Source organism: Vicia villosa, linkage group LG3 (assembly GCF_029867415.1).
Source record: "Vicia villosa cultivar HV-30 ecotype Madison, WI linkage group LG3, Vvil1.0, whole genome shotgun sequence".
In the NCBI taxonomy this organism is placed as follows: Eukaryota; Viridiplantae; Streptophyta; class Magnoliopsida; order Fabales; family Fabaceae; genus Vicia; species Vicia villosa.
Window position 1 is genome coordinate 59045755 of NC_081182.1, and position 11801 is coordinate 59057555.

Below are 11801 nucleotides of genomic sequence, written 5' to 3' on the forward strand. Positions count from 1 at the left end.
TGGACGCTAGTCAATATATAAAAAAATTACAATTGATTTATCGATTTAGAGTTTAATTATAATTAAAATAAAAATTAAATATAATGTAAGATCCAACTATTATATGATAAATTGATATTATAAAATATTTTAATATTAAATATAATGTAAGATCCAACTATTATATGATAAATTGATATTATAAAATATTTTAATTTTATAATATTGATGCATATATATTAAATTCATAAATAAAAAACAAAAATATTAAATAAAAATATTACGAACCTAAACCCATATTTTCATTGGAACAACCAATGAAAAGAGAGAGAATATAATTTTTTTTAAATTTTAATTTCTTTTTTAATTGGCATCATAGGGTGGTTGAGATAAAAGAGGAGAGAGACAATTTTATTTTAATTTTAAATTAATAAAAAAAATATAATTAGTTGTGTGTTAGTACAGGTGTTGGGGTTGTGTCTATTGGAAAAGCCCAACCCCAAACTAAAAAAAGAAAACTCAGCTTTTTGATTTATAATAAGAAGAAGACTGATGTGTTAGATTATGGTTTACAAATATTGAAGGTGAATTATTATTCAATCCGTCTGCCCGAATGTCGAAGGAGTTGGATACCAACTTGCTCGGAGTCATAAGTCAGCCCTCGGAAAGCTGCGATGAAAGAGGAAAACGTCCGAAATTGGAAGGGGAATCCGAACCGGAATCTGATTCGGAATCAGAACCGGAATTCCTTGATTGGGATCATACAGAGAAACCATATGAAGATCTGGTTTATGATGACTTCGCAAAGCGGTTTGACGATTACCCTCGCCCTTATTATTTTGGGTGTTCCCGCTTTATTTATAAGAATAAGGCTCGGATTAAGCAAGAAGAGGAAGAAGAAAAGGCAATGGCTGATTATTTACATCTCTCTGCAAACCTAAGTCCCTTCGATGCTATCCCTGTTCCACCCTTAGCAAATAGATGCGGCAATAACTTTCCCAAACCTATGATTATCGATGATGATGTTCGCGATCTTCTTATCGAACTTTCCAAATTTTCTTTGGAAAAGTACAATGGTGATCAGGTTCGAAACTATTTAACCACCAAACCGATATGTATATGTAATTGTATTCATTTGATAACTTATTTGTTAATATACTGTTGCTTTATTTAGGGTTCAAAGTACGTGTTTCATGACCTTGTGAAAGCATGCCGATGTCGTATTCCTCACATTACTTATTTCATTACCTTTGAAGCAAAAGATGCTGCTACCCATGTCGATCCTTTAGACAGCCCTATTACAACTTTCCAGGCCCATGTCTGGAAACGGTTTACGGAAGATGGACCGCCTGTGGTCAAATCATGTTCCATTAAAACCTAACAAACACATGCATCATGGTAATAAGGTTTCTTTACGTAATCATGCATGCATGCATATTCAGAATGTTTCATGTGTTAGTCAATTTTCTTAGAGACTTCTAATTGATAATTGTTCTTTTGAACATGCATTTGATTATAACCAAATTTCTTTTCATAGAAAAACACATATTAAAATTTGAAACTGGCATTAGACTATACAAGCTAAGTTCCATAGAGACTAGAGCATGATGATGGAAACTCTCTCTGTTTTATATTATAAACAAATTTTAATTTTTAGATTTATTAAATGTATCTGGTCTATATATATACTAAATACATCATATTAGTAATATTTAGTTTTATAATTGTTTGTATGCTATGCCCAAAAGCAAGACAAAACAGATAACAACATACACATATAATTCGATAAAATTATCTTACAATCCCAACACCCAACAACCTAAACAAATCTATCTTCTACACTGTTGGATCCAATAGACTGATACATTCTTGCCAAGCCCCACAAGTATTTGCAGTGAACATCTCCTATATTGCAAATCAACTTTGATCAATCTTGTAATAACACTTACACTGCCATTAAAAGAACAATGAGCCACATGCACTGATTTTTACCGACACAATATGTTCATTAAAAATAGTTTTATTTTCCATCATACAAAATAAGTTGCTTTATGTTCATCCAAACCCCACCAATGGAAACATGCTATCTATTTCTTCTGGAGTACTGCCCACATTGCCAACACTGATGCTGCTATTAAGACCATGCTAAATTCTAAGTTCTGCATAACGGGTCCTCTTAATGCAATCACTTTGCAAATCTATCATCAAATCCAACTTAACATATCAGCAACATCACCGACTTTTGTTTACCTTTTGCTGAGCCTACACATTTTTTACTGTTGTAAACTAGATCAATCCTATTAGAGATAAAGTGCAGTAGTTAACACTGTTAGCTAACAGAGTTAGTTAGGTAGCAAAGGAGTTGTTAGCAGTTACAGTTAGAAGTTAATTGTAACACTGTTAAAAAAATATGTAACTGATATATATTCCAATGCTAACTCTTGTAAAGGTTAATCAATGAATGAACCTTAGATTCCACTCTTCTCACTCTCTGAAAATGCATAGCAGTATCTTGCTTCAACTTTACCATGGTATCATTCGCTTGCTTCAACTCTGCCATGGTATCATTCACTGGTTCAGATCAATGCTTCCCTAATCATATTCTTCCCTGCAAATCTGAGTAGAACCTTGAAGTTCTCTGCGCAACAATGGAGCCTTCAGAAAATCAAGATTCAGGAGTCAAAGAACCAACTCAATCGCATGGAATCTCATCTGTTTTTGCAACACTGCATTCAAGCAATTCATTTGGACTAAAGCTCTCCATCAAACTTCAAGAAAACAATTACCTATAATGGAATTAGCAACTCAAATGACTGATCTTTGACGTAGAAAATGCACAAGCTCGTGGTGAATCCAAAGGTTCCTCAAACGTACGATACAACGCAAGATCGGATAAATGGAACACTCTCCAAAGAGTATGGAGCTTGGATCGTTCAAGATCAAGAAACCTTCATCTGGCTGTTATCCACCATCTTTGAGTCGGTTCTGCCACGTGTTTTCTCGTGAAAACATGCATATATAAAGTTTGGGATAAAATTCATCAGTTTTTCAATGCTCGGATGAAACCTAGGGTTTGTCAGTTGCGAGTTGAGCTTAAATCCACAAAGAAAGAGAACAAATCAGTAACTGGATTTGTGTTGCGAATCAAAGCAACGCGAACTCGCTCCTAGCTGTAGGAGATTCCATTTCTGAACAAGATTAAATAGATTCTATACTCAATAGACTTCCAAAAGAATACAATCTGTTTGTGATGCAGATGTATGGAAGTCCTGAAACTCTCTCACTCTGCGATATTGAAGCTCTTTTGTACGTTCAAGAAGCTCAGTTAGACAAATTTCGTCAAGAACTTGTTGTGGCAACTGTTGCTGCAAACCTTGCTCATACCAGTCTTCAAGCACCAAGCTCCAGAGGAGCTTTCACTAGGAATAGGGTAGGGGTGCCACACTCGTGGGTGTAGTCGTGGTAGGGGCCTCCACACATATAGTAATCTCCAACTTGTCAGCTATTTGGCAAGTATGAACATTCTGTTGCAGATTGCTTGCACATATTTGACGAATCCTTTACTCCACCAAATTCAATCAACACTCAAGCCAATAATGCATCTGAGACAACCTCTCAACAAGAACAAGGTCAAAGCTCTCAAGCCATGACAATGGTAACAACTACAAGCCAACTATATGCTTACACTCAAGAATACTCCTTGCTTACTGAGTTGGAGTCTCAATCCTGATTTGTCGACTCAGGTGCTTCTCACCGCCTCACTCCTAGTGATAATAATTTATTGCATAAGCAGTGTTATGTAGATTCTAATAAAGTTTTTATTTGTAATGGTCAAACTCTAGCAATAAGTTCTATCGTTTCAACCTGTTTTTATTCTAAATTTGTTCTCCATAAAAAGTTAACTCTATCTGAGGTCCTACATGTTCCCTCCATCACTAGAAACCTCCTATATGTATCTAAATTCTCTAGAGATAATAATGTGATTTTTGAATTCTTAGCTAATAAATGCTATTTGAAATCTCAAGATACTGAGCAAATCCTCAATGAGGGGTTCCTTGATGACAATGGATTGTACTGCTTTCCTAAACTTTCCTTGGAGTTATCCGACCAGACTTCATGAATAATAAGCTTTGGAACCCAAATGGTATACAAAGTTATATAGTTTCTTATTCCACAATAGATAACCCTAGCTCTCTCAATACTAGTTTCCTGTGGCATAATAAACTTGGTCATGCCAATTTCAATTCCATTAAACATGTACTAAAGCAGTGTAATATTTCTATATCAAATAAACATGATTCTTTGTCCTCTTGGTAAATCACATAGATTACATGCACCTTTGTCTACTATACGGTTTACCGTAATGCCTTTAATGTTGCTTACATTGATATTTGGGATCCTTCTCCTATATATCCTAGCTCAGGGTATTGATATTATATAACATTTGTAGATGGTTACACTGAATATACTTGGTTGTACCTTTTGAAACAAAAATCTGAAGCTATTTAAGCTTTCAAACTATTCAACACCTTTGTTCAAACACTGTTCAAAACCTCAATCAAGTCAGTTCAGTCTGACTATGGTGGTGAATTTAGACCATTTACCAAACTATTCACTAAGTCAGGGATCGATCATAGGCTCACATGCCCTCATACCTCTCACCTAAATGACTTTTTGGGGAGAAAGCACAGGCATATAGTTGAGATGGGTCTCACATTGTTGGCACATGCTCCCATGCCTGTTGAATTTGGGGATCATAGTTTCATTACAATTCTTTATTTGATTAATAGGTTACCTTCTTCGTATATGTAAGTTCATGCATACCTTGTAAATGTAATTTGAATGATGTCAAATATTCTCCATCGGTTAATCTTACACAAGCCCATTGAGGAAGCCATAAAGTCATTCAGAAAGATCTCTTGTCAGCTTTGGTCGAGTCACAGACATGCCAGGTCGACTCATGAAGACAAGAATAACAAACAAGCCTTTCTAAATGCTTTAGGTCGACTCACAGATCCATCAGGTCGACCTATACTACATAAATATCACACTGAAACTCCCTGCCTGAATCTACTCGACTTACAAGCTCAGCTAGGTTGACGCACTACAACGCTAGGTCGACCTATACTGAACCACTCTCCAAGATGCAACTTCCTGCCTGATTTTGGTCGACGCATAGAACCTAGGAGGTCGACTCGTCGCTGGCAAAAGTTGATTTTTTGGGCATCTGTAGAAGGAGGAAAAGGCTTAGGGATTAAATCCATGGACTGGGGTGTCGATACTTTGACACGAAAATGAAGATTCGACGCAACCAAAGCACTGTAAAGATGAATCATAGGAGGAACAAGAACAAGCGCAATGTTTGGGATTGCTGTGAGAACTTCACTACCAAATGCTATTGTTGTGATGTTTGTATGAGGCATGTAAGCAACTATGTTTTTGCTGATCCACAACGCTGCAAGTGATGGAGATTCTCCTATTTCCAGTATCTCTTCGCTGGTGACACCAACAATAGCTTCAATGTCAGTGTTTGATAGGGTTTGTATCATGTGATCGTTGGCATCATAGAGACGCACATGATTGATTTGATGAGATTTTAAAATCGCAACGATGTTTGAAGCCGAAGGTAGATCAAAAACATGAGTGTCTATGTTTATTCCCACAAATGCACTTGCATTATATGTTAAAGTGATTCAATGAGATTTATAGAAGTTAATAGTATAACTAACTCTCGCATAACCGATTTATAACTCGCAACTAACTTGCAACTATTTGTAAGTAATGTTAATATCTCTAACAACTTTTGAGAAAGGAAAGGATGATATAGAAATTACCTAATACATTGTTTAGAGAAGAAACAGTGAGGAACATAATAGTGATGAACCATTGTTGGAGGTTCTTCATTGCATACAATCCCAAGAAAGAGAGGAAGAAAACAATAGTACATGTGAATTTTCCCTCCAATTCTAAAACTAAACTAAAAAGTCTTTCATATATCTTTTTTTCTTTCTGTTTGTCATCACGTATCACATTGCCCAATGCACGTATCATATTACCCGAAGTTAAAAGTGAAAAAAAGAGCCAAGAAGTCAAAGACGCGTTGGGACTATATCATTATTATAAGGTCGTTTGTATTTATCAAACATTTCTAAAAGTGCTCGCTCCATCATTTTATACAAGGTGACAACTTCTCTACCCATCATTAAATGTTAGGTAATGTACCTTCAATCAATCATATAACACCATTTAATTTTATCATCTTTAATTAAATGCCTTTGAAAACCCCGTTCATTGATTCCACAAGATTTGTAGTCATGTGGCCCCACCTAGCCCCATCGTCGTATGACCTAGTCCATCTCGCTCTGTCAATGCTGTCAATCCACCTCTCTGCATCTGGATTTGTCAACGCTATTTCTCGGCGGTAGTATTGAAATCCAGGTTGGTTTAAGGCATACCCCGCGTTCACCAAGTGGTTCTTCAAAAATTTATCTTTGATCTCTTTCATTAAATTTTGTGCTATATGCCTAATACAGTAGACATGCTTAGACGGGGGGTTGTGCCAACCATTTGCCAGATTGTTGTATGCGCTGTCAATAGAAGTGTGCCTGTCCGAAATCAAACAAAGATTAGATTGTGGAGCAACTCTAGCTCGGAGATTCTTCAGAAAGAAACTCCAAGCAGTAGTTGTTTCTCCTTCTACCAGAGCAAAGGCTATTGGAAAAATGTTGCTGTTTCCATCCTGCTCATTGTGCAAATGTGCAAAAAAGAATAGTTGTACATTTAGTGGATGTGCATTCTTGCTACAAACATGGGGATGGTGGAGAATGCCGGTATTAGCCCCTGAAAATCCGCACATTTACGTCTCCCCTTACGCATCAAGGTAACTTAATGATCCTATTTTAATTAGTGCATTTTTTCCATTATTAATTATAACTATATTGATTTTAATTTTTGAATGTGTTTAGGTTTAATGCAACCGGTATGGACTACACCAATACACCAGTAAACAAAATCATTTTTTACCGCCAACTATTGGATCGATTAAGACCCCAAGATGTAATACCACTAAAAGTTTCCATCTTCTGAATATATTTGTAAAATTAACTATCTTATATAATTTGAAATTATTTTTTTGTTGCAGTTTATTTGGAGACCTTACTTGGGTTTGGACTACGTACCCGAACCTACAGAGACGGCTGTTTGCACCCAAGTGACCGTGTTAAGCTCCAATTCGGCATGCATCAAGGTATCCCTGACCCCCCTGAGCCTGACTCTTTGGGACGTTGGCATCTGGAGAAAGTTAGCAAACAGTGGTACGTAGATAATTGGAAGACGTTTGCTAGAGATCAACGTTAAATATGGGCTAAACGTTCCACCACTGTTTTACAATTTCCTGTGGCGCCGGAAGAAATGAAACCAACGCCTGAATATGTCAACTGGTACAGATCGGTCACAAATCCCGAAATGATTGTGTCTGCCCCTTTCTATTTGGCTGACCCGCGAGAACAACAACCATATTTTGGAGGACAACAACAACAACCACCTATTTTCCAACAACAACAACAACAACAACAAAATTTTCATCGAGAACAACCACCACCGTATTTCCAACATCATCAACCACCACCAAATTACCAACAACAACATTACCCACCACAACAACAACCACAACAACAACAAAATTACCACCACTAACCAATCCACCAACAAACACCTTTTTACCAACAACAACAACAACAATCCCAACAATACCATGTCGGTAGCTCTTCCAGATCACACTTCCAAGACCTCCATGTGGGGAGTTCTTCCAGATCACCACCACTAACCCCCGACATAGGCATACAAGAAGAATACCCGCCATACAACACATTCGACCAACAAACATCACAATACCCCAGCCAACCATCGAACTTCAATACACCACCACAACCAATCTATTTTAACCAAACCGAATCCACCACCAACTTCCAAAATCCAAACTTCCAGGTTGCACCCACTAGGAGAAATTTCAACCCACCTAGACAAAGCTTTGACGGCCATGCGGGCACCCGCCTTTCCTATAGCGGGAATACTAGAGGTCAAGGACGGGTCACAGATTTTGTAGACCCGAAATGCATTGAGGGGCCGTCGACTCAAACACAAGAGGAACCAAATAGAGGGGGCGTCGCAGGAATAGGGGAGCACTACCAACTCGTGACCCTTCTACGCGACCTATTAGACAACCTGAATGCGGATCGTACCATGGTCCACGTGACGCTCAATAGGAATTTTATTTGTATCGTTAATGTATTTTGTGTTGTTTTTAATTTTAATCTACCTTTTTAATTATGATTAATGGCTAATGTATTTGGTAATTTTTAATTTATAGATATTATTTTTCCAACATAATAAAATAAAAAAACAGCTAAAAAAATAATATAAAAAAAATTGAAAAAAATTAGAAAAAAAAAAAAGCTAAAAAAAACAACATAAAAAAAAGAAAAAAAAACAAGAGGGGGGGGGGGGGGGTGTTGTCGCCAAGTGGGTGGCGACAACACCTAAATCTTTGAATATGTTCGCCAGGCCCACTGGCGCCTCCATTATGGGCTGAGTGTTGTCGCCACCCCCTGGCGACAACGTGTAATTTTAAAAAAAAATGACATTTTGGTAATTTTTTTGAAACTATGGTTATTTTTGAATTTTTTTTAAAAAACAAAGTGGATATTAAAAAAAAATTCCTTAATTGACATAAAATTGTGATTGTATATCTTTAAAAAAACTTCTATAAAATTTAAACAAATTTTTCATATACATATCAAAATCAAACTCAAGAACTAAAAAAATACAACAATCAAAGTCATATAAAATAAAGATAAATTCTTTTCTAATAGGCGGTAATACAAAATTATTACTATAGTTATCATTTCATATCCAAAACCATCTAAAATATAAGACTTAACATCAAACAAAAATAAAATGATGAATTCTAAGTCTATGCAAAAATACCCAAATCAAATGAGAAATGATAATGCAAAACAAAAAACGTAATATGAAAATTGAATAGCGATAAAAATACTGCAAATAAAAGTTGTAAATTCAACAATAATAACAAAATTAAATAATAATAAAAAAAATTGATTATGAGTGTGAAGAGTTTAAGATGAATTAATGGAAAAGATATAGAATCTTAATATTACGAAAGTTTCCTATTTTGAGTTAAAATACTAGAGAGGAGAGGTTGATTTAGTTGAGTTTTTTTACTTGCAAAATGTGTTAATAAAAAATGTAACTTGTTGGTTCAAATAAACTCACTAGTTCATTAGTTTTCCGTGAGTCAATTGCATATCCGATCCTTTGGGCTTTCTAGTCCGCCATACCCTCCGGTTCATAGATCGATCATGTTAATTGGGTTGCATTTTAAAACTCTACAAACACTCATTTATAACTATATATAAAGAAGATACAAGATTTTCGACGGATTCTTTTTTCATTCCTAAAATATCCTTTTATCATTTAATAATTACAATAAATAAACAATTATTTATTTTATTTTTATTAAAAAAATAAAAAATAAATAAATAGCACAAAAAAAATGCTTCATAGTGGGTGGTTTTTTCCATCACATAAGTAGTTATAATTTTTATGTGTAAAATTGCAACCATAATTCATTTATTAACGGCATCAATTTAAATTTTTGTATCATTTCACTTCGAACTTTATATAAAACATAAGAGTGCAGTTTGTGGCAGTTAATTTCTTTCACTCTTAATTAAAACATGCCGTTTGTGTTTAATGTCCAAAGTGTAGAAAAAAAATATGCAGGTTGGTGTTATCTTTAATATCACTTTCTCTGAGTTTTCTTTTTTAATTGACATCATGGGTGGTTGAGATAAAAGAGGAGAGAGACAATTTTATTTTAATTTTAAATTAATAAAAAAAATATAATTGTTTGTGTGTTAGTACAGGTGTTGGGGTTGTGTCTATTGGGAAAGCCCAACCCCAAACTAAAAAAAGAAAACTCAGCTTTTTGATTTATAATAAGAAGAAGACTGATGTGTTAGATTAGGGTTTAGAAATATTGAAGGTTAATTTTTGTACTCCCCATATCCGGCCCTTTGGCCGTTCCAATCCGCCATATCCTTTGGTTGACAATCTGACCGATCGAGTTAGATTGAATTTTAAAACTCTATTAACACACTCATCAATACTGATCGAGTTAGATTGAATTTTAAAACTCTATTAACGCACCCATCAATACCGATCGAGTTAGATTGAATTTTAAAACTCTATTAAAACACAAAATACAATTGATTTATGAATTTATATTATAAAATATTTTAATTTTATAATATTGATGCATATATTAAAAACAAAAATAAAAAGTAAAAATGTTACGGGTCATGTTAAAAAAAAAACCCAAACTAAAAAAAGAAAACTGAGCTTTTTTGATTTATATAATAAAAAGAGGATTGATGTGTTAGATTAGGGTTTAGAAATATCTGAAAGTGAATTGCCAGAATGTCGAAGGAGTTGGATACCAACTTGCTAGGCGTCGTAAGACCGCCCTCGGAAAGCTGCGATGAAAGAGGAAAACGTCCGAAATTGGAAGAGGAATCCGAACCGGAGTTGGAATCCAAACCGGAATCTGATTCGGAACCAGAACCGGAGTTGGAATCCAAACCGGAATCTGATTCGGAACCAGAACCGGAGTTGGAATCCAAACCGGAATCTGATTCGGAACCAGAACCGGAATACATTGATTGGGATTATAGAACGATACCATATGAAGAGCTGGTTTATGAAGACTTCGCAAAACGGTTTGACGATTTCCCTCGCCCTTATTTTTTTTCGTGTTCCCGCTTTATTTATATGAATAAGGCTCAGAAGAAGCAAAACGAGGAAGAAGAAAAGGCAGTGGCTGATTATTTACGAGAATCTGCTAACATAAGTGTACGTTTCTCTCTTAATTCTCTTTTTAATTTTCTGTTTCACTTAATTTATTCTCTAATATTCTTATTCTGGATTGCGCAGCCCTTCGATGCTATCCCTGTTCCACCCTTAGCAAATAGACGTGCCAATAACTATCCCAAGCCTATGACTAGCTATGATTATCGTGGTGATCGTACCAATCGTCTTATCGAACTTTCCAAACTTTCTTTGGAAAAGTACAATGATGACCAGGTTCAAAACTATTTAACCACCAAACCAATATGTATGTATGTGTAATTGTATTCATACGGTAACTTATTTGTTGATATACTCTTGTTTTATTTAGGGTTCAAATTACCAGTTTCATAACTTTGTCAAAGCATGCCGACGTCGTCTTCCTCTTGTTACTTATTACATTACCTTTGAAGCAAAAGATGCTGCTACCCATGTTGATCCTTCCAACAGCCCAATTACAACTTTCCAGGCCCATGTCTGGAATCGGCCTCCCGAAGTTGGACCGCCTGTGGTCCAATCATGTTCCATTAAACCCTAACTAATCCATGCATCATGGTAATACTTTTTCTCTATTATTTATGCATGCTTACGTATTAAATATGTTTTGTATTATATTCTAGGTTAATCAATTTTTCTTAGAGATTTCTAATTGGTATCTGTTCTTTTGAACTTATTTTTTATTATGCTAACCAAATTTCTTTTCAAGAAAAAAAATACAAAGGTTAAAATTTTTAACTAGCACTAGTACTAGATTAAGTTCTATAGAGACTAGGATATGATGATAGAGACATCAATTTATTCAACTTTATAATTGTTTATAGGTTAAATAAGTTTTTGGTCCCTATAAATATTGCAGTATTCGTTTTTAGTCACTCTCAACCTTTAGGCAACGGTTTTTA

The 11801-nt window shown here is 35.2% G+C and overlaps 1 protein-coding gene across 1 annotated transcript; it reads left to right on the forward strand.

Annotated features, from left to right (window-relative positions):
- Positions 1 to 558: 558 nt before the first annotated feature.
- Positions 559 to 1587, forward strand: LOC131655866 (uncharacterized). Its single transcript, XM_058925666.1, has 2 exons — positions 559 to 1063; positions 1154 to 1587. Exons 1-2 carry the CDS (start codon positions 593 to 595, stop codon positions 1358 to 1360), a joined length of 678 nt encoding a protein of 225 aa, XP_058781649.1. The 5' UTR covers positions 559 to 592; the 3' UTR covers positions 1361 to 1587.
- The last annotated feature ends 10214 nt before the right edge of the window (positions 1588 to 11801 follow it).